Below are 24419 nucleotides of genomic sequence, written 5' to 3'. Positions count from 1 at the left end.
ATGTAAGAATCTATTCCAGTCATTACCACGTTGAACAGCGTGTCTTTGACATTCCTATCTCCCTTCTTCCAGTTTATTCACATTATTACAGAACACGTTTTCTTTGTATTTCCAGCAACCAATCTGGCTCTCCTACAGTCAGTGCTGAAAATCTTCTCAAAGACAATGTTTGTTTTATTACTCTCTTTAGATTCCTCTAGATAGTGTGCAGTGTATGCTACCTAGGATAAAAGCAACCTTGCTTTTTTTTATACATTTTAATTCACATAAAACTCATTATACATGAGATGCATCATTGTGAACTACACATTTCAGTGACATTTACTATATTCAGTGTTGCTTAAACATCACTCGTTTGTCATTCCACAATACTTTGAACAGTCCAACAGAAAACTGCATGCCTGTGAAGAGGGACTTTTCCCTTTCCCCATTCTCCTCTCCCTTCACACTTGACACTCACTAGTCAGTTTTCTGTTTCTGTGTATATGGTTATTATGGAAGTATATGAATTCAGGGCTCCAAACAATGTTAGTTAACTCATGTGCCACTGAGGTATACTCCCAGCCCAATCTGACAATTTTAAACTATGGATTGGAATGGACTTTAGGAGCTCTATAAATCCACTGAAAATATAGTGTTTTTGTTGTTGTTGTTGCTGCTGTTTGTTCATTTGCATGTTTTGTTTTTCCCCCTTTCTGAAATGCTTACAAACCCTTACTTAGAATTTTGGCAAAGGCCATCGTGTGTGTGTGTGTGTGTGTGTGTGTGTGTGTGTGTGTGTGTGTGTGTGTGTGTGTCTGTTTGTCTGTCTGTCTGTCTCTGTCTGTCTGTGTCTGTCTGTCTGTGTATATGTGTGTGTAGTTAATTCTCATTTTCTGAGTTCATTTACTCACATTATCCAATATCAGTGTTTTTTTTTCCAATGATTTACAGACATTCAGAAAAAATACGCTCTGATTGCCTGTTTCGGCTATCATGAAGAAATGTTTTTTGTTGTTGTATTTTGGTGCTATGTTTTTGCATTTGGATTACAGAGTGACTATGTGGGATACACATACTTTGTTTGGGCATAAATTACAGTACTGTTTTTAATTGTTAGTTAAGCAGAGTTGTTTAATAGGTATCAGGTAAATATTTTCATAGTTTACTGCCGTTAAGCAAATGTCTTGTTTTCACTTTTTGAGACTGATAATATGTGAGACTTTTTCTGTTTGGCAAAATAACACAACAGATAGTAGATTTATTTTCCACCTGAATTTAGCAAAATTTTGTGTACACCTTAATAGGATCAAAAGAAACATTTGACAAAATTTGCCATCCAGTCCTCAAAAAATTTCTCTGCATAGCTGGAAATAGAGTCCTGACCTATGACTAATATCTATAATCAAGAATAGTATTATAGTTACTTCCAAGATCTCAAATGCTTTCCCACTAAGGTTAGGACAATAAGAATATCTTTTGCCCTATTTCAGTTTAGCTTAATTATAAAAATCATGTTCATATAGCATTAAATGATGGGTTAGAACTCAAGTCAGAATTTTCAAATAGTTAAGCTCATTATTTGATCAAAGCATAAATCAACTTTCATAAATAATTGGACACCGGAACCAATGTGTGCTATAGAATGTTAATTTTCTACCTAATATCCTAGGTAACAGTTATTATTTCTTAGGATATAATAACTAGCTGAAGTAGTCTTTGTTTTGACGAAATTATTTTTGTTATATATTTCATAACTTAATATTATTGAGGTAGCATTCCAAAATTTTACCAAATGACATCTTTGAACCTTTTTCAGGGCAGGGGGTGGGTTCTATAATTTCTTCTCCTCCTACTACTCCTCCTTCTCCTCCTCATCTCCTAGAACTAGCTCTTGTAGACCATGCTGGTCTTGAACTCAAGACATTCGCTTGCCTCTGCTGGGATTAAAGGCGTGCCCCACCATTACCTGGCTCTATAATTTCTTTTGATGTACAATTGCCCCAATATATTATGATTGAAAGTGAATTTGGAATATGTGGTTGGCACTTAGATGACTGAGAAATGGACTGACTTCAACTTAGTCTTTTGTGATGTATATTATGGACATATTATAACTTGTCTCAGGATACTTTTGCCAATAGTAATAAGTGATAAATAGTAGTAAGTGATAAGTAGTGATTATAGTGTTTCCTTTTTAAAGTAACACTTGATATGTCATGTGTGTTGGAAAACCTGGCCCTGCATAGGAGAGATGGGACGTTGAAGTGTAGCTGATAAAGCATAGAGTATTTCCCTTTAGACAGAGAAATTGCTTCAAATTGATTGTGGTGGTGGTGGGTGCACAATTATGAATCTACCTAAAATCTTCATTAACTTTAACTTGATAATTAAAAGTTTATAGATTTGAGAAACATTCATGTACTAAGTAAACTTATATTCCAATAAAATGTTACAAGAATGAATTAGTTGTTAGGTTCATCACCACAAATGGAAAAATCAATTGGATCTATAATAGTATAATAGTGTCAGTCAAAATATGAAATCATGAGTGAAGTCCATTAAAATAGTCTCAAAGGGAAGAAAATACTTACTAATAAAGTTACCAAAAGAAATCTAAAATTTATGTGCTAGTAAACTGAACATTATTGAAAGAAATTATATGAACTTAAATAGAAACACATTATTTGTGTTTTAAAAGATTAATTCTTTTATTATGGCAATTCTCTCAAATCATCTTCTTGTCAAAAGTCCCAATTAACTTCTTTGAGTAGTTTGGCATGCTGCTATTAACATTCATATGGATACCAAGAGGTGCAATACAGGGCTGGGGAGATGGCTCAGAGGTTAAGAACACTGGCTGCTCTTCCAGGGGTCCTGAGTTCAATTTCCCCAGTAGCCACATGGTGACTCACAACCATCTGTAATGAGATCTGGTGCTCTCTTTTGGCCTGCAGGGATACATGAAGACAGAACACTGTACATATAACAAATAAATAAACCTTTAAAAGAGAGACGGGGGTGTGCAATACAGCCAAAAATGTCTCGAAAAAGATTCCTGTTTCCTGGTTTATCGACCAATACTTACAAATACAATATGGTATAGGCATAATGATAGACAGGTGGTTTAATTTGCAAATCTAGAAATAAGTTGTCTTATGGCAAACTAACTTCTCACAAAAGTTTTATGTTATTTACTGCTATTTTCACTTGGACAAAATACATGCCAGAAACAAACGACTACAAAACTTACTGTGAGTCACAGTTCCAGTGATTATCTATCATGGAGGAAGGACCTTGTGAAGCAGATTAGTTGGAGTGGTGGGGACTTGTGGCTAACACCCCTCAGATTTTAGTGCAGCAGGGAACTCTGCCAGAGTAGCTCCTATCTCAAAGACTTGGTGTGGCCTGCATTTTCTAGTGCAGTTCTATGTAAGAAAGTGTCTACAAAAAGCAGTACCACTGGTTGAGGAAATAGTGTTCAAGCTCATGAACCTATGGGAGATATGTTACACTTAACCTGTACCATAACCAGTACCATAGAGGAAACTAGTTTTTTCTAGTAAAGGTCCTGGGACAACTGTCTATGCAACTGGATCCTTAAGTCACATGTGCAACTAACTCAAAATAGATGAAAGATTTAACTCTCAGATGATATTTGGGATAGCTTGAGTTTGGCAATAACAACAACACAACAACAACAAAAATTTAGATATAATGATAAAAACAAAAAAGGAAAAACTGTAAAGTTTTGTGTTTGAAAGGTTTGCCTCCATCCAGTAGTTGTGTTAAGAGTTTGCCTAGTATACAGAAAGCCCTAAGTTCAACCACTAGCACCGCTTCACTAACCCAAGTAAAACAACAGCTTGAATTTTAAATATTTTCTGTCTTTTCTATTTTGTCTTGTATGTATAGAGATTTTTTAAAACACAATGAAAAGATGACTCAATTTTAAAACAGCCAAAGGCTCTCAATAGATTTTTTTTTTCTAGAAATATATACCAGTGGGTTCATGGAAGGATGGGCTGCATCACTGGCTATCAAGAGAATTGCAATCAGCTGTGATTTGGTAGCTTTGTTTACCTACTTAGGATAGCTATTATCACAATAACGGCAATTTTGAAAACCTTATGCAGAAATGGAAGCATTCATACAATGCTGGTGAGAATGTTACAAGGTGTAGCTTAAATGATTGGACGTGGAGTTTCCAAGTTATCTAGCAGTCTACTACGAATACACTTAAGAAAAATGAAAGTTACAAAATGTGCACAATTTAAATGTTTTTAGTTTTTTTTCCCAAAGCACCCAAATTTATATTCTTTGTCTCTCTCAAAACAAAACAACAACAACAACAAAACAAAAAAACAAAAACAAACCACCAAACCTTAAACAAACAGAAAAGCACAGGGAAAATTTGGAGTCTATTTTGAGTTCCTAGACTATGGAGCATGAGGCTAGCCCAGGGGTGTGGTTGATATACTCAGTGACACTCCATTGAAGAGAAATGATTTTGCCTCTGCCTGCACACATGTTATATCAGCACTGTTTCTAATAGGTTACTGATGGAACCAACTCATATTGTTTGTTGCAGATGTTGCAGTATTTGCAACATTTAAAATTGATGTGATTCTTGCACAACTCTGGCTATTTAAAGCATTGTTGAACTATTCACTTTAAATGAGTGATTGTGTAAACCGTAGCTCAGGAAAATTTAAATTTATGTATTTATTGTATATCTAATACACAGTTAGATTTTACATATGTGTGATTTTTTTCTTACCCTAATACATTGGTCATTTGTAGATTTATTATGCATGTCTTGGTACCATTGTAAAATATCTCATTTGTCAATACCACTACCAATCTCAAGAAAATAGTCTTTAAGTATTGTGAATCTCATAGTGGTAGATGTGGTTTTGTGAGTGATTATAATTTTCAAATGAAAGCTCAAATTTTATTATTAGCAATAAACCTTGACAGTATTGTTTTTAAGTGACAGGCTTTCTTTTTGCTTTTCCAAGAAAATGTCTGCCAAATGTCTAAGTCTGAATAACTATCATTTGTCTGCCAGTCATTATTTCAAATAGAAATAGTTTTCCATGAAAAAGCAGCTACTTGTGTAGAAACTCAATCTCAGGAGGGTTTTTCCTTAGGAGGCTTTTGCACTTCATTTGTACTTCCCATTTTCCACTCTGAATGTGCATTTGAGGGTCAATATTTAATAAACCTCTATGAATTTTACTGCCTGTTGCAAAACGGATGTCTTAATGTGAGTACATGGCTGTTAAGAATCAAATGAGTAGTCGTAGGACTTCATTCAGTCGCCTTCATTCTTTCTTCAGCACCGGCATGAATTTGTGCCATGAAAGTCAATGCATCCATATTGAGAAAATGCAAATAACATCTCGGTATTGTGGAAGTGGAATTGCCTATGAATCCTCCTGACAAGTCATCAGCCTGCTCTACAGACCCCTTTTTAAGGCTCATTATTACCTTGTGGATTGGTTTTGTTTTTTTCCCCCTCTGACTTTTGCCTGGGTCTGCAACCTTTCCTGGGTTCTAGTGGTTATGTCTGCATGAGTACCCTTATAATTTATGTACTTCAACTCATCTCAGCCTGGTGTGGATTTTTCACAGTGTACTGCTCTTGGTCTGACATTATCTTTCCTCCTTATAGAACTGTCCGCCAGTCATCTAGTTAGAGAGTTTAAAGTTACACTCAACCTACACTTTCCCATTTTCCTGTGTTGTCCTTCTCTCTCATCAAGTGAAGTAGCTTGGATTTTATGCTGCGTTTTGCCAGGTGACAAATTAGGTGTTTTTTTTTATTTTAGTTTGGGTACAACTTCATCATCTGTCCCACTGGGTCATCTTGGCTCTGCAGTTACCAGGAGCACCATGAAAGTGAGTCTAATCAGAAGCTGTGCTCAGCAAGTTTTCTTCCAATGGAGAAATACTGACTCTGGGAAACCCACCCTCAAGCCCTCTTACTAGAGTATTTTTAAAGTATCCCAACCTCTCCTCTTATGGAAGACACTATCTTTGTCTTTTAAAGCTTCTTCCTACATTTACATCTTAAGGTAGTCCAGGCCAGAATTGCTTACAAGTACTGCAGAACTGTGAGAGACCTGCAAAGTTATCTCCCCACATTATTTGAGGATTCTGTGCATTGTTATAAGTTCTAAAATACAGAATTGTCATGTAACTTCCTGATCTCCGCCTGCTTCTCAGTGTCACACACTGGTTCTTCACAAAATATGCTCTTAAGAATCACTTATTTTAGATTCCTCTATTGAGAATTGTCTATTTGGTTCTGTACCCCATTTTTTAATTGGATTGTTTGGTGTTTTCGAGAATAGCTTCTTGAGTTCTTTGTATATTTTGGAGATCAGCCCTCTGTCAGATGTGGGGTTGGTGAAGATCTTTTCCCAGTCTGTCAGCTGTCGTTTTGTCTTGCTGACTATATCCTTTGCCTTACAGAAGCTTCTCAGTTTCAGGAGGTCCCATTTATTAATTGTTGATCTCAGTGTCTGTGCTACTGGTGTTATGTTCAGGAAGCAGTCTCCTGTACCGATTAATTCAAGAGTATTTCCCACTTTATCTTCTAGTAGGTTCAGTGTGACTGGGTTCATGTTGAAGTCTTTGATCCATTTTGACTTAAGTTTTGTGCAGGGCGAAAGGCTTGGGTCTATCTGTAGTCTTCTACATGTTTGCATCCAGTTATGCCAGCACCATTTGATGAAGATGTCCTCTTTACGAAAGTGTTCAACATCCTTAGCCATCAGGGAAATGCAAATCAAAACAACTCTGAGATATCATCTTACTCCTGTCAGAATGGCTAAAATAAAAAATACCAATGACAGTTTATGCTGGAGAGGATGCGGAGAAAGAGGAACACTCCTCTACTGCTGATGGGAGTGCCAACTTGTACAGCCACTGTGGAAATCAGTATGGCAACTCCTCAAGAAAATGGTATTGAGTCTACCACAAGATCCAGCAATTCCACTCCTAGGCATATACCCAAAAGATGCACATTCATATAACAAGGACATATGTTTAACGATGTTCATAGCAGCATTATTTGTAATAGCCAGAAACTGGAAGCAGCCTAGATGCCCTTCAACTGAAGAATGGATACAGAAAATGTGGTACATTTACACAATGGAGTACTACTCAGCAGAAAAAAAACAATGGAATCTTGAAATTTGCTGGAAAATGGATGGAACTCGAAGAAACCATTCTGAGCAAGGTAACCCAATCACAAAAAGACAAACATGATATGTACACACTCATATGTAGACCTGCTTTATGATACATAGTAGTGACTGTGCTTTATCAGAGCTGTTTTTAATGATGTTGCTCAGAATGGTTTCCTTCCAGATGATGATTGAGAAGCTAATTTAAAAAAAAAAAAATGGTGCCAGGTACCACAAGAGTAACAGAACTGTGCTGTTTTTCTGGGATTTTGTTTTTTACTTTTTTTTTTTTTTTAAATGGAGAGTGCTGGATGTCTCTACAATTTTGTTCAAATGACTGCAGAACCTGGAAAAGCTGTTGCTGCTATTGATGCATAACATACTGCCATTATATATATATATATATATATATATATATATATATATATATATATATATATATATATATGAGATTCTGCCTCTGCAGAGATGTGCAATATGCTTTGATAACTGTCTTTTGGTTCACATAGCCATTCATTAAGTCCTGTGCAATACATAGCTCCTATTTACACCTGAGGACAGTCCAGCTCAAAATATAGTCATCATTTGGAGTGTAGTTGTATAGCATAAACATCTTAGCAGCTTTAAGAGTAGTCACTGAGAACTTCTTGAAAGACTATGGCATCCTCATTTTAAATCAGTGCAGAGTGTAGAACTCATGAAAATAGTTCTTATTATTGCTAAGTGTTACAGACTTGCTCTCTATGCCTGCCTTCTCAGTGTTTTAAGTGTTGGCATTTTTGTGCTCATATTGAAAGTATATGTATCATTGCCTATATCTGTGGACATCACTCCACCAATAGCCACCATCCTATGACAACTAATTCCAAGTCATTTTCTTCCCTTTGAAAATGGTTCAATACTACAGATATATATGCACATGCACACATATCTGTAACACAGAAAAATCAAAAACCCAGAGACTGATATTGGGGTCAAACTTCAAGCTGAATATCAGAAAAGTAAAACAGCCAGCCACTAGCTTCTTACATCTACCTCAGGCTGATCCTGTTTCCACGAGCTCTCATCAAGCTTCAGATTGTAACCTCTCCTCAGTGTGTTGGAGAATGAATGCCTTCTACTGATTACTGAAGACCCTGCTTCTATCTTTCATACCCCTCTAGTGCTGGGATTAAAGGCGTGTGATCTGCTACTCTTTTTGACTGATTCAATGTCAAGGCCACCCATATCTCTAGGTGGCCTTGAACTCAGAGAGATACATCTACCTCTTAATCATGAGTCCTAGGATTGAATGAAGCTGGCATTAAAATATGTGCCTGGCTTCCATGGCTTGTGGCTGAATTTGCTTTCTGAATCCTTACTTACATTTGATAAGTTGATGTTCTTTAAAATCAGTCACTGACATCCCATTACAGTTTGAATAAAATTTATATCCTTACTATACCAACAAGGTCCATATGGTCTAGAACCTGTTTTTTTTTTTTTCAGTTCGTTTTCATCTTTTATTAGCTTTGCCACTCTTCAGTTATTTTAATGTGAAAGTCTTATCTGACTTTGAAGAAAGGAGAGCACTGTCTCCTTTGGTTCAGTAAGTTCTGTAAACTCACGCTGATTCTCTCATCTAAATCTTTACATATTTTATGGCCACTTTACCTTTCTTGGTTCCTCTCCTGCATTATTAGTTGCTGTTAGTTTTCTTGTTTGATAGTCTTTACCCATTTTTGTGATTGATAGGGTTTGAGGTTTGTTTTGTTTGTTTTACATTTGTGTGTGTGTGTGTTGGGTGGGGTTACTTGCATGTCTTGGTACATATATGTCAGTCAGAGAATAACTTAGAGGAATGAATTTTCTCCTGTCTGGGTCTCAGTGATTAAACTCAGGTCCAAAGGTTTAGCTGACAGCTGCTTCACCTGCAGAGCCATTTCTGAGGTCCTTTGGTTATGCTGTGAGATCAAGTAAGGTTGTGTAATCCAGGCATGCATCACCAAGACTGGCTTTTGTCTGTTTGTTTGTTTCTTTGCTTTTTCTAATATTTAGAAATCTCCATGACATAAGGAAGTCATGTTGTAATGTGTGTTCCTATGACAACACTGTGCCTAACCTAGAACACATCCTATGAATGTCATTAGATTGAACTGACTGACACAAATTAATGAACAGATGAACAAACAAAATATTTACATTGCATGCAGAATTGCAGTCCAAGATATTCCCTCGAACTTGGATGTCCATTCAACCTTGAGATTTTGATATTCTCTTTTCTTCATTAGTCATTTCATATTACCATATTCAAATGGTCATGAGTGACACTTATCACAAGAATATTTATTCGTTTAAATCCCCTCTATTATTATTGGCTACAGAGACAGTTCCCTAAATTTTAGAAAATAGCTCTCCTTACCCAGGCATGCTGTGAGGAAATGTGTCAAAGGAGATGTGAAACTGAAGCTTTGTATGTGCCCCATTCCCACTCCAGCTATCCCTTGAAGCTATAATCCCAAAGGAAGAGAAGAAAAAAGAGAAATCTGCGGTGTGAGTTCAGGTTTGCTACTCTAAGTGTTCAAGAAAAGACTCTGTTACCATGGCAACAAATGCATGAATTTCAAGTGGAAAATTTTCAGCATATGTGATTGATAAAATTGTGGCATACTGGTTCTTTCTTGTATAGGATTAGTCTTTATCAACTTAAAATATTCTGAACACCCCTACTAAAATTAATTTTTTTTTCACATTTCTGTGTAGGGGCACCTTTGTGTCGTGCTTTATGTGAAGAGGTCAGATCTTGTAGGACCTTGTTTCTCCCTGTTGTTTATCCCCAGAATTAAACTCAAATTGCCAGGCACCTTTACACTTTCTCATCAGCCCTAAAATTAATTTAAATTTCTACAATAGTGTTTTGATGTTATTTATTATACTTGGCACTTATAGTCAAAAATACTTTCATAAATATACTGGGCCCAAAGTCAAATATTTGGGTTGATTTCTACCACTGGGGAGATGGCTCAGTGGGTAAAGTGCTTGCAATGGAATCATCAGGATCTCAGTTTGGGTCCCCAGCACCCACATAAAAGCCAGGCAGCATGCTTCTGTAACCCAGTGGAGATTGGGGTGGGGGTGGGGGGCTTGAAACAAGTGAATCCCAACAGCTCACTTGCCATTTGAGCTGAAATTGCAAATTCCAGAATCATTCAGAGACCCTGCCTCAAAAAATAAGGTGAAAAGCAATAGAGGAAGACACTCCAATAAGTTCTAGCCTCTACATGTGTATACATGATTTAATAAAGATTGCCTGAAGTACCAGAAAGCAAAGCCAGCCACACTAGTTAGCTATAGAAGCTAGGCAGTGGTGTCACACATCTTTAATCCCAGGATTGAGGAGACAAGCAGATGGATCTCTCTGAGTTCATTGCCACCATGGCCTATACAAGAGTGAAGAGTAATAGAGCTCATGCCTTTGATCCCAGCACTTGGGATCATACAACTTTAATCCCAGCACTAGGGAGGTGAAAACAGGAGGATATGCCTGGGAGAGAAAGGAATATAAGGAGGAAGAGACAGGAATTCAGGACTTTTGCCTCAGGATTTGTGAAGACAGAATTGCAATTTCAATTTGGTAGAGGTAAGATCTACCGGCTTGACTGCTTTGCTTCTCTGGTCTTCAGGCAATCTTTACTAAATCATAAGTAATATATCACCACACCCACATTCACACATGTATATTAGACACAACACAGTATTCAAAAATATTACTTTACTAATCAATACTAGATATTTGCTAAATCCAGTGATAAATAGTTTAATGTATTGGGTGTTCTTGATAAGAGAAAATGACTTGGCATTCTATAGATTTCCTTTGTCATAAATGCTTTCTAACTCCAGTTCAGGAAAGCCGTTAAGCTTTAAGTGCTCTGTCATATTTACAGGCTTTTATAGTAGAAGAGAGCAGCAGTCAGCAATGATGATGGAAAACGATGGCAGGTAGACTTGAAACACCATAAAGCACGGGCGATTGTGTGTAATGCCTTGAATTGAATCCTTTTTGAATGAAATGATCAGCCATATGTGCCACTCTTATGGACCCTGTAAGAAGAGGAGAAATGTGCCCTAATGCTAACTGTGCATGAAATTGCAGTGTTAGGAGATATTGACCAGATGTTTCAATCTCAACAAATAGCTTGTTATATGACTGAGTGAAAATATCTTTTGCTGCTTTGATCACATACACCTTGAAGGAAGGGGTAATTTAATAGAGGCTGTCATAGTTCATCATCGTCAATAAACTTTGGCTTGACCTTTGCCTCATGTTTCTGATGTTGCTGCTGAAAGGTGTTGATGAGCAGATGTTTACTGCCTTGGGGGTTTTGCCTTTTATAAAGTGCATGCTAGAAATAGGAGAGGAGAAGGATGTGTCTCAGTACTTTTCCTTCTTCTTGGTTGCTAGTCAGTCATCTGCTAAGATTTCTGGGCAGATGCATTTTCTCTAAAGTTTTCTGTTTCCTGTCCTTGCCCATATAGTTTCAGTTTGCCATCATCAATTTTTATGGTGATTTATCGTTTGTAAAGCATGTCTTTCTGTATTTTGTGATAGATCCCTGGAACATCATTGTAATTTCCTGGTGCATAAGAACAGTGATGGCTAGAGAGTGAGTTACCTGTACAAAGTCATATAATTATTCCTCCCCAAGCCTCTTGTGCACTCTAGGTCTGATAGCACTCTTCCATAATGCTTTGCTTTTACAAAAAAAAAAAAAATTTTATTCTGCTCTCATACATTACATCTGAGCTGCAGTTTCCCCTCCTTCCACTCTTTCCAATTCCCCTACTCCCACCTCTCCTCTCCCCCAGATCCACTCCTTCTCCTCTTCCCTTGAGAAAAGAGTACGCCTACCAGGGATATCAACCAAACATGCCCTAACAAGATACAGTAAGACTAGGTATAAGCCCTCATACCCAGGCTGAATGAGGGAGGCGGTCTAGTAAAAGGAAAAGTGTTACATGGACAAACAAAGTCACCCCCTACTCTCATTGAGTCCCTCAAGAACACCAAGCTACACAACCATAACAAATTTGCAGAGGACCTAATGTGGACCTGAAGTCTCTGGAAGCCTCTATGGGCCCTGCTTAGTTGATTCTGTGGGCTGTGTTTTCATGGTGTCCTAGACCCCTCTGGCTCCTATATTTCTTCCTCCTCCTCTTATCTTCAGATCATGTAAATCTTTCACCTTTTATTATTTTTAATTATGTGTAGGTAGGGTATGTGCACATGAGTGCAGGTAGCTGTAGAGACCGCTGGTGTCAGATCCCTTGGACGTGGAGTTAAATATGGTTGTGAGCTGCCTGATGTGAGTGCTGGGAACCTGACTTGTGTCCTCTGAAAGAACAGTATGTGCTTCGAAACACCATCTCTCCAACCCCACAATGGTTTTTCTCACCCTCTCCTCACTCTATATCAGCAATTCTCAACCTGTGGATCTCAACCCTTCTTTGGGTCAAACACCCCTTTCACAGGAGTCACTTAAAACCCCCAGAAAACACGGATATTTACATTACAATTCGTAACAGTAGCAAAATTACAATTATGAAGTAGCAACAAAAGTAATTTTATGGTTGGGGGTCACCACAACAAGAGAAACTGTATTAAAGGGTTGCAACATTAGGAAGGTTGCTCTATATCAAGGATGATAATCATACGGACACATTCTAAAGTCAGTCATGCTTGCTTACTGTCATCCTCCCCTTTGTGAGTTCTCAGTTATAAAAATAGAATAAGACTGACAACCTTATGCTTAGTGTTCAGGTTTAAGGAGGCAAAATAATACATAAATCACTATCATGACACCACACAAACTAAGTCTTCAAACTTTTCATTTTCATTTTATTTTTTGTGATCCTGGGTACTAATCTGGGGACCTGACACAGACTAAGCAATGTTCTCCCATGAACATTGGTCATTAATTTAACTCACAACTATTGGTGTTCTAAGTAATCATTGGCAGAAACATAACACTTTTAGGGAAGTCTCTGAGATATATGAAGGAAATTATGATTTTTAATAATTATTTTTAAATCATGAGAAATATGTAATAGAATTTAAAGTTTCAGAGCATTTATTGTTGCCCATCATCTCCTTTCATTTGAAGTTGCTTGAGTGTACCTTTCACAGAATGTACTTTCAAGCCAGGATCCATGTTTATCAACCCAGCTCTCAAGACTGAGGCAGAAGAATTTTTTTTAATTTGAGGCCAACCTGTGCTATATAGTCAGTTCAGGGCTGCACTGAGCTACAAAGAAGCACCCTAGTTAAATAAAAAAAGCAAAAAAGAAAATTTTTATTTTTAAATTATCATTTAACTGTAAAGGGACATAGCAATTTCAACTAATTTTTAGAAACACTGCTCTGAATTCTGATTCTAATGAAAATAATATATGCCTTAGTCGATCCCTGTTTGATTCATCTTAAACAGAAGAGAAAGAACTTCATCATGCACAAATAAGAAACTAATGTCAAACATAGTGGTAGGAATAGTTCTGTAAGTCTTGGTAGGACAGAAAGACAGCTGTATTGCCCATTAGGCAGGCGTCTTGACCCTTTGAGGCTTCTGGTATAAATAAGTAGGGCTCAATGAAACTTGAAGCCATACCAGGTTCTGTACTTTTTTTTTAAACATTAGATTTTGGAGATAAATTTTGGCTGCCTATTTCTGTTCCTCTTAAATTAATTCAGTGATATAATTCCAATGATAAAAGCTGATTTTGACAGTCATAATTTAGGGGCTGGTGAGATGGCTCCTGGGTTAAGAGTGCTTATTGCTCTTGCAGAGTTCAAATCCAGCACCCACATTGAACAGTTCACAACCACCTTTAGCCCCTGCTCCAAGGAATCCAGTGCCTTCATCAGGTCTCCAAGAGTACCTGCCCTCACTTTCATGTAACTCGGTACAGATACACAAGTATACACATAATTAAAAATATATAATTTATACTGGATTTTAGGTGAAATTAAATACCTTTTGTTAAAATTATTTTCTTTGTTAATATTTTGTAGTCCTGTCACCTTGTTTGTTTTGTTTGCTGTTTCTATGCTATGTGCATGTTCCCTCTTTCCCCATACTCCTCATGTCTATGGCCTGGTCCCTGTTAGTAAAATCTAATGACATGAGTTCCATTCTCAGAACCCACAGAAAAATAGGAGATAACTGAATGCCCAAAGTTGTCCTTTGACCTCCACACATGTGCATGCAAAAACACAAGCATACCATGCACATACAAAATAGTAAATAATAGTGGTGTCCATGATACTGTTTTTAAAATAATAATTAAAATTTATTCTGTTAACTTTTATTGATAGATTATATAACGAACCTTAAATCTATAAGTAGTTATAGTATTATATTTCCAAATAGAGCACATTCAATATACATTGTGTTCTGTGGAGTGTAATGGCATGTGAATATGTTCAAGAGCACCTCTACCTGTTAAGCCATCTACCCACCTTGCTCTCATTTTTAATTTCTGTTCTTCAATTGATAGATGCTTATTGTTATTTCTCAGTTTTGACATTCCATTTTTCTTTTCAGCTGTGCTTTTCAGTTTTCTTCAAGTGCATCCCTGATTTTCTGTTATAAAATTTGCTCTCTGGCTAATCTTTCAATTATTTTACTATCTAGGTGTCATTCCTCATCATTTAATTATGAATTAAATTAAAGTATGTGGCATTATCTTAAAAGTGTTGGCTCTCAGGCATCATTGGCAGTTATATTATCCTAAATATTGCAATTGGGTGAAGCGATAATCTTGTGAAAGGTGAAGTTAATATTAATAGAAATCTTTGAATATGTTGTTAAAGACTCCTAATGTGTAGCTTAATAAACCATTTATTCAGCAACTATTTAAATTCGGTTGTAAATTTACTCTGTCTGGTGCCTTGTATTAATAAGTGTCAGCTTTTATAATCTCACTCATTTACTGAGAAACCTGTGTACTTTATTATATCTACAGACTATGCTTACACTTTGTAAGGTGACATTTAATTATCCTGCTTCGGCCTATATTTCCCACTATATTTTTCCTTCCTATATACTTGCTCTGTTATTACACTTCTGATATTCCTTTGGTTATATTTTTCATTAGTTTTGGCTAACATATGATTTTGTTCCCAAGCTGTGCCCTTGTAGCCCTACTATGACCCTGCTACAAACTCATACCATGCATGTCCCCTGGATGTTTTGTGAGACTGACATAGGACTTGCTACACTAACAAGGTCCCTTTAACAAGATGGTCTAGTTTTTTGAGAGTAGCTCAATGACATCTGTCAGACACAGTCAGAACCACTCCTCCAGACCCTTCCTTCTAGTGTTAGACTGATGCATTGCTTTTAGCGACTTCACAGGTAATTTGCAAAGACAAATTTATTTGCAATTTCTGTGATTAAAAGCAGTACTCAAAAGTCAAGGACAAGTAATGAGTGAATGTGCTGATCATCAGTTTGGGTCTGAGGCTGTGGGAGTTTGCAGTGCCCACGAGATACTGTTAGAAAAATTAATATTTTTGGTTAGAACTAATTACACAATAAATGGAATTTCTTTTTTCTGGGGGACACCATAATAAGATTCATAAAACACACTGTGTGCTGTGCTATATGCCTTTCTATGAAGTCCATTTATGTCCGATTATGTCAAGAATTCAGACATAATCTTTTACAGACAACTGATGATGTCATATATCTTCAGAAACCTTTACTGATACCTTCATTACAATTAATGCCTCTCCTGGGTGTTTTCTAGGAATATCTTGCTGTTTCTGTTCTTATTTAAGTCAAATTAAATTAATTCAGGTATTTATATCAATAATGACTAGATTTCCTGCTGTTGCTAGCTATTTTTGATTCTTTTAGTATCTACAAGATCATACATCTTATAATTAAAGAATTTAGGCTTCATCAGCATTGATGTCTCTCAGATATGATGCATAGCTTTTGCCTATCTAGCTCCTTTTCCATATTTAATTTATTATAGAATCAGCCTTTTAATTCCTTGTTGAGATTGCATTGAAACTATGTGTCATTAGTGTGCTACCTTCCTTGAGAGACATAAACAAACATTCATCCAGATATGACACCAATGACTGATCAAAGGAATGATTCCATTAAAATACGTACAGCTTAATAAATCAATAAGTTTATGGGGTATACTTGCAAGAGCATGGATGAGGGTTACTTCTGAAAATGTCACTTAAAAGTCCCATTCAGTGTAGATGACAGCCTCCCAAAAGCTGCATAGTTGGAGAAATTAATCTTTCATATTCTACATCCTCTAGCACAATGGTTGTCAACCTTCCTAAAGCTGTGACCCTTGAATACAGTTCTTCATGTTATGGTGACCCCAACCCTAAAATTATTTTCGTTGCTAGTTCATATGTAAAATTTTGCCACTGTTATGAATTGTAATGTAAATATCTGATATGCCACCCCTATGAAAGGGTTGTCCAAACCCCAAATGGCTCACGACCCACAGGTTAGAACCACTGCTGTAGTACCTTTAGGGACTGTGTGCTACCAAAGTTCACTATGCAGCCAGCCAAAGATGACCATAAACTCCCAATCATCTGCCTCTCCTTCAAGTGCTGGGATTACAGATGTGTACCACCATGCTTGCTTCCATATTTTTTTATTTGAGAGCATTTATGTAGTTTCTTTATTTCTTATGTTGCTGAAACATGGACAGGTTATATCTAGCCAGAATTTTTTAAGAGTCACTATAAATTTTACTCACTGTTTAATTTTCCACAATTTGTTTTTCTGCATTGCTTGCAGTTCTTATTGTTATGCACTAATTTCAGTGGGAGTCCCAATCTTTTTGTACCCTGAACCAGAGCATTTAATGCCAGGGCCCCATCAGTGTCCTCGTATCTCCCTTCTGTCGGAGGTCACAGGCTAGTCCTGCCTTTTATCTAGTATCAGAGGCCTCTGTACTTGAACCTTTCTTGTTTTGTGTTCTAGTAGTCCACAGCACAAGTTTATCTTCTCCACATCCTCAACAACACTTATTTCCTATTCTTTTCATAGTGACATTCATGATCAGAATTCCATAACATTTAATTGTGCTTTTGATTTTTTGTTTCCCAGATGATTAGTGCAGTTGAGCATCTTCATTTGCTTATTGGCCATTTGGGTAATTAGAAACACAGCTGTTTGGGTAATTAAAAACACCTTTGGCCGTATTTCTGTCAGGTTATTTGTGTCATTATGGCGTTGTAGAAGTTTCTTAGGTATTCTTGGTATTAACCTCTCATCAGATATACAATTGCCATTTTTCTTTATTGATTATTCTTTTTTGCTGTTTGGTGGGTCTCAAGTTTGTTGTAGTCATAGACATTTACTTTTGGTTTATTTGACTTGTTTTGTTATAATTCTGTAGAAAACATTGACAAATTCAGTGTCTAGAAGCTTTACCAGGTAGTTTTACTTCTGAGCTTTCTTCCTCTTAAAACTTTCCTAGCTTCACAAGATATCCTAGAAAGTAGTCTACACACATGGATCCTTTTGGTTTGGGGATCTGTTGCTATGCAGGAGATTGAAACATTTGGCTTTATACAGGTCAGGCAAGTGCTTGCCACTAAGTTACATCCTCAGGCCTTAGTTGTTAAGACTGAGTGAGTTTCCCTGTGGAATTCAGGCTGGCCTTGAACTCATTCTGTATCCTCAGGTCGTCTCCCACTCTCCAACCCCTTGCATCTACCTCCCAAATGCTAGAATTACTTAGATGATTTGTTTTCTTAGACCCTTCCGTGTTTTCATGTGGGGATTTGTGTTTCTATCAAACAGGTTCATCCAGGTTATTCAACAAGTCCTATGCATAGGCTTTGTTGTTTGTAACTTTATTTCATTTTAGACAAAATATGGGTAAATACATCTATAATGTGTACATTTTAAGTGTAAATCTCTAGAAATAGGACTCCTTGTCATCAGGTAGTTAGTGTATGTCATTTCTGTAGCTTTCTTTTATTAATCTTTTATTTATGTCCTAATTCCTTTATCCCTCAAATATATATTCTATATATATTCTATATATACACATATATACATACATTTTATAGTCATTATTTGAAAATACCTTTATCAAAATCTATGTTGGTGCTTTTTTATTTTAAAAATTTATTTGTATTTTATCTGTATGTATGTTTTCCTTTCATGTGTGACTGTATCACAAGTATGTAACTATCCATGAAGGTCATAAGAAGGCATTGAATACATTGGAACTAGAATTATAGACCATTGTGGGTGTTGAGTTTCAGTGTGGGTGTTGAGAATTGAACCTGGGTCTTGAGCAAGCCATATCTAAGCCATAACTCCAGGCCCCTATATTATTGTTGTGTTTTTTTTTTCTCTCAACATACAGGGAATTTTAACAACTATATTTGAAACAAGAGAGATAGTCTCTTTAGAATCACTAATAAAAGATGAGAAGCCTCAGGGACTTGAGCTAATTTAAAGAGTTCAAATGATTGAAAACCATGCATATTAAAAGAAATCCATTATGAATGATTCACAACAAAAATACTTAAGTTTATAAGAATCACTTTAATGACATGATGAGATATTTGTAGTTAGCATTTTAACATCTCTTAGAAATTTAATATTTGTACATGCATACAATCTTTCTGCATCAAATCCCCCCATTCCTCCCTCATCCACTACCACTTTTAGCTCTCACTCCATGCCCCCCCCCTTTTCGATCTTTTCTCTCACTCATTTGTAGAAGCATAGGGATAGCAACATCTATCTTCTAGAGCATGTGTAGCCTCTCAGAACCAGCATCCTTAAAGAAAGCTGACTTTTCCACCCCCAGCAGCAGTCAGTTGCCAATGGGTCCTCAAATAGAGGTGGGGCATCAAGAGCCCCTCCCTTATTAGTACTGACTCTGGCAGGTTTGAACGCCTGCTAGTCTTACTCACTCAGTAATAGCCACAGTGAGTGAATGTGTTCAGCAGCGCTCTCGTATCACGCAGATGCTGTTCCAGTGCACCGATTCACTGCCCTCTCAGTCTCAATCATCCTCAAGCATTGGGATAAGGGGTATAATATAGATGTCTCATTTGGAGCTGTAGATTTCACAGTATCTTATTCTATGTCCATTGACTTGATTAATTGCCATCTACTTCAAAAGTACCTTCTGTGATGAGAGCTCAGAAGTCCATCCTCAGTCCAGTACTTACTGGAAGTTGGGGGTGGGGGGGGTGGCGGTGGTAAGACAGAGTCTCATAGAACCTAAGCAGTTCTCAAATTTGCAAAGTAGCCAAGATTAGACATTTAACTCCTGACTCTCCTGCCTCCATCCCCCAGATGTTGGATAAACCATCATGCTCAGCTGTAATTTTTTTATTTAAGTTAGAAACAAGCTTGTTTTATATGTTAATCCCAGTTCCTGCTCTCTCCCCTCCTCCCCTGCCCACCACTAGCTCCCTATCCCATCCCCATTTCTGCTTCCCAGGGAGGGTGAGGCCTTCCATGGAGGATCTTTAATGTCTGTCATTTCATTTGAAACAGGGCCCAGACCCTCCCGCATGTTTCTAGGCTGAGAGTCCTAGGCTCCCAAAGTCCATTCATATACGAAGGATAAATCCTGATCCACTACCAGAGACTCCATAGATTGCCCAGGCATCCTAACTGACACCCACGCTGGATCAGTCCTATGTTGGTTTCCCAGCTATCAGTCTGGGGTCCATGAGCTCCCCCTTGTTCAGGTCAGCTGTTTCAATCCTCCCTTTCTGCAACTGGATTCCAGGAGTTTGGCTCAGTATTTAGCTATGGGTGTCTGCTTCTGCTTCCATCAGCTACTGGATAAAGGCTCTAGGATGACTCAGCCATAATTGTGAACATTTGTCATTTTAATGGTATTAAATATGAGCATGTTTTATGGATGAATTATTTCAAGAAGTATAAAAATATTGATTGTGGCATCTGATAGGTATTGCTTATTGTCTCGTGGGTACTATGCTCAGATTTGCATATACATTTAATTGTATTATTTCAGTTAGTCTCCAGCTATTTTATGAAGCATTTTCTTTAAATCATTTCCCCATTTTACAGATGAGGGAAGTAAGCTGTAGACAGGCTAAGTGATGCCAAGATGGTGGTTAGTGTCTATAATCCCAGAGGTAAAGAGTATGAGCCAGAAACACTTCTGTGAGTTTTAGGTTACCCTGTGTTCTAAAGTAAGTTCTAAGCCAGCCTGGGCTATAATGTGAGACCTGTGTAACAACAAAAAAAAATCTTCAGGAAAAAGGTTTGAATGATCAAGTGACATGTTATTAATTCCACAACTAGTCAGGGGCAAACATGATATCAAAAGAGTCTTCGAAGTGGATTCTGTATTTTTCCATGAAAATACTATGCTGTCTCATTTTATTGTCACTGAACTTTGATTTCCCTGTAAACAGCCAGCATTTGATTTAACATCTTTATGACTTGAACTTCTGAGTTTTAATGCACTGTTCTCTTTGTCTACCCCTAAACTGGTCTACTCTACATCTATTTCTCACATACCAGAATAAGATACGCGCAGCTGTTTTGTCAAGCTTGTTTTCCTCAGCAGTAGTGCAGTGTTGAAGTTCCGTTCATCAGCATCACAAAGCTTGCCTTTCAAGCCCCCATACATGGCAGAGTCCGAAATTATCTGTACTGTTTCTGATCCATCCAGTCATTTATGTTCTTACTTTTCAGTGGATGATCCAGAAGCCACACAAAGCAGCGACCTTCTTTGGATGCATTGGGATAGATAAATTTGGGGAGATTCTGAAGAGTAAAGCTGCTGAGGCCCACGTGGATGCCCATTACTATGAGCAGAATGAGCAGCCAACTGGAACCTGCGCTGCATGCATCACTGGTGACAACAGGTAAGTCATTATCAACCAGGAGCACCCTACCCTCAGAGCTGTGGAGACTCTTACTAAACCCAAATGACAGTTTGAAATTCACTTCAAGCTGATAATCATTTCTAATGTCCTTGTGTTATTTTTTTACCTTCATGTGTTTAATTTTTTTATTATTTAAGAATGTCATACATGTATACAATATGTTTGATAAAATCCACTCCCCTGTTTCCCTTACACAAAATTTCTGCCTCTCAACTTGATGTGTTCTGTTTTGTTGTTATAGATGCAGGTGAAACCTTATGCATGTTTTTGTTTGTTTTTTTGTTTTGGTTTATAGTGGGTTTTTTTATTTTTTTACTTGGTTGATTGGGGTTGTGGGGGTTGTTTTGTTTTGGGTTTGGTTTATTTGGGGGGTTTTTTGTTTGTTTGTTTTTTGGGTTTTTTTTTTTTTTTTTTTTGGTTTTTTGTTTTTTGGGACAGGGTTTCTCTGTGTAGCTTTGGAGCCTATCCTGGCACTCACTCTGTAGACCAGGCTGTCCTGGAACTTACAGAGATCCTCCTGCCTCTGCCTTCCGAGTGCTGGAATTAAAAGTTGGCTTATAGTTGTTTTTTGAGACAGGGTTTCTCTGTGTAGACCTGGACAACCTGGAACCAAGCCAAGTGTCACAGCTCATGCCTATACAATTGAAATATTTAAGAGGCCAGCATAAGAAAACCACTACTTTGATATCTGGGATGAGTTACAGAGTCAGACCCTGCATGTGGAGATGGGAATGGTGGTGGAGGGAAACAACACACAAACAAGTTTTTATTACATTTCAGAAGTCTTTATTGTTCATATAGCAAAGTGGCTTCACATTACAGTAATGTGAGCCCCTGGGGTTGCTCAACAACACATGGTCATTGGTACTACCATTCTTGAAATCAACAGAAAACAAAAGATACTCAGGAAAAAAGATAGGGGTCAAACAACCAGAGTAGGTCACAGGGCTGTAGAGTGACTAAATATGACATTTTCTGCAGTAAAATATGCTATATTAAAACAAATCAGAGAGGCCCAGATGGTGCATGCCATGGGTTGAGGACTGCCTGCTGTCACTTTTCCAGTCAGACATGGAAAGGACTAAAATGAGTAGCTCTTCATTTTACATCTTGCAGAGAGCTGCTATCAAACCCTTTTCAAAATCTTGGGTATGTAGCAGAAAAATCCAAACACTCTCTACCAGCATTTGGGTCTAGTCCCTACTGCCCCAGCCAGGGCCACAAAGCAGAAAAATTCATAGAGCTGGTGGCTGGTATTGTTAGTCCCAGCCCTCTTGTCTACCAAGTTTACTTAGTAGAAAATTCTTCTCCATATGAACGTCTGTTATATCTCTTGTTGCCTTCCATGCATTGGTTTTACTTATAGTTTTGTAACTGTTCGGGTAACTCTGCAGTGTACACATACATTTGTAATGTTTTAGCACCACATCAGTGAAACCTCTTTTCTCCTTTGCATAGGAAAAACAAAATCACCACCTCTGTTAGGATTTTATTAGAATCCTCAAATTTTACCTACTTTAAATATTGGTCCACCACAAATTTTGCATTCTTTGTATGTCGTTTGGTTTGTTTGATTTTTTTTAAGACAGGTGTGCAGATATAGCCCTGGCTAGCCTGGAATTTGTTACATAGACCAAACCAGTGTCAAACTTGAATCTATCCTTATATGTCTGCCTCCCACAGTGTCAAGGTTATAAGTGTGGAGTGCCTGGCTGTGTCCCCTGTACTTATAAATATATAATTTGTCCTCTATTTGTGCTGTTTTTCAATCCTTATCCACTCCTCTGCTGGCAAGATTTTTTAAATTTCACATAAGCTAGAGTTATTTATTCAAAAAGGAACCTCAGTTGAGAAAAAGCTTCCCTCAGATGAGCCTGTAGACATGTCCATGGGGATTTTCTTGATCAATGATTGATGTGGGGGAATCCAGCCTGCTGTGGACAGTACCTCCCCTGGGGAGGTGGTCCTGACTTATATAGAAAGCTAGCAAATCAATCCATGAGAAGCAAGCTTGTAAGCAGTGATCCTCCATAATATCTGCATCAGCTCCTGTGTCTAGGTTCCTGCTTGAGTTTCTGCCCTGACCTCCCTCAGTGATGGATGGATGCTATCCTGGAAATGTAAGACACATAAACCCTTTTCTGGCCATTTTGTTCCTTGTTATGGTGTTTATCACAGCAAATAGAAAGAAAATTAAGACCATTCCCTTTCTCGACTTCTTTATTTTGGCTTCCAGGTTGGCCTCCAGCAGAATCATATTAGGACCTGAGTACTGAGGACCAGTGTGGACAATAGTCATAAAATATATAACATAAAGCTTTCAAGAATATTAGGGAACAAAAGTAATTTTTAGATCTTTCCTTTAATGTGTTTTTGGTTTTGTTTGTGATTAGAAGAATGTGATAGTTTTCAGGTCTCAATTAATTAAATTATTCATTATTCAAACTAAGATCTCTATATATTCAGCTATCCAACATTCAAATGTACTTCTTTAGAACTTTTCCTCTTGCAGCTTTCCTAAAAGAAGTTTTGTGTTTTTTGTTTTTTGGGTTTTTTTTTTGTTTGTTTTTTGTTTTTTTTTGTTTTTTTTTTTTGTTTTTTTGGTTTTTTTTGAGACAGGGTTTCTCTGTGGGTTTGGAGGCTGTCCCGGAACTAGCTGTTGTAGACCAGGCTGGTCTTGAACTCACAGAGATCCACCTGCCTCTGCCTCCTGAGTGCTGGGATTAAAGGCATGCGCCATCAATGCCTGGCAAAGAAATTTTATTTTTTAAGTATGGTTTTCCCATTAATGATAAATGGCTCAAGTTTTGCTTCTGACATCACGAAATCTAGAATAAAATTGCCAAGTTGTCCTTACATACTAACTTGCTGTTTTAAAGAATAATTATTATATCCTACAGAAGTCAAAACTCAATTTGTCCACCAGTGTTAGAGCTTTGCTGACCCATGTTATTCATGGGATTGGGGTTGGGGATGAGGCACAGTTATAGAGTGCACAGCCCTTGGGTTCCCTTCCCAGCACTGCATAAACATGATGTGGCAGCCCCTGTCTATAATCGTGTGTTCAAACTCAGCCTGGGAGACATGAGACCTACTCTGGTATTTAAGAAAAAAACTCTGAAATGGGCAGTGGGAGTAGGGGACTCTAATTCATAATACAATTGCTGGAAAATGGCAGAATAGGTAGATTATTCTGTTAGGCAGCTTCTGAACTCAAATATTGTTTTGTGATTAAAATAAAAGTTAACAAGGAAGTGTTCCAATGAAAAATCATACTCCATGATTAGGCTGTTTTGTAAGTTATGAGTGGGCTCAATTCCTGGCACCAA

At 37.4% G+C, this 24419-nt stretch overlaps 1 protein-coding gene across 1 annotated transcript in view; it reads left to right on the top strand.

Annotated features, from left to right (window-relative positions):
- The window catches only part of Adk (adenosine kinase), a gene marked incomplete at its 3' end in the record, with an annotated part of 398041 nt that overhangs the window by 165266 nt on the left and 208356 nt on the right, over nt 1-24419 (top strand). Inside the window, 1 exon segment of the mRNA NM_001244850.1 lies at nt 20897-21069. Coding sequence (NP_001231779.1) covers nt 20897-21069 — 173 coding nt within the window.

Source organism: Cricetulus griseus, assembly GCF_003668045.3.
Source record: "Cricetulus griseus strain 17A/GY chromosome 1 unlocalized genomic scaffold, alternate assembly CriGri-PICRH-1.0 chr1_1, whole genome shotgun sequence".
Lineage (NCBI taxonomy): Eukaryota > Metazoa > Chordata > Mammalia > Rodentia > Cricetidae > Cricetulus > Cricetulus griseus.
This window is presented reverse-complemented; position numbering and strand designations above follow the sequence as displayed.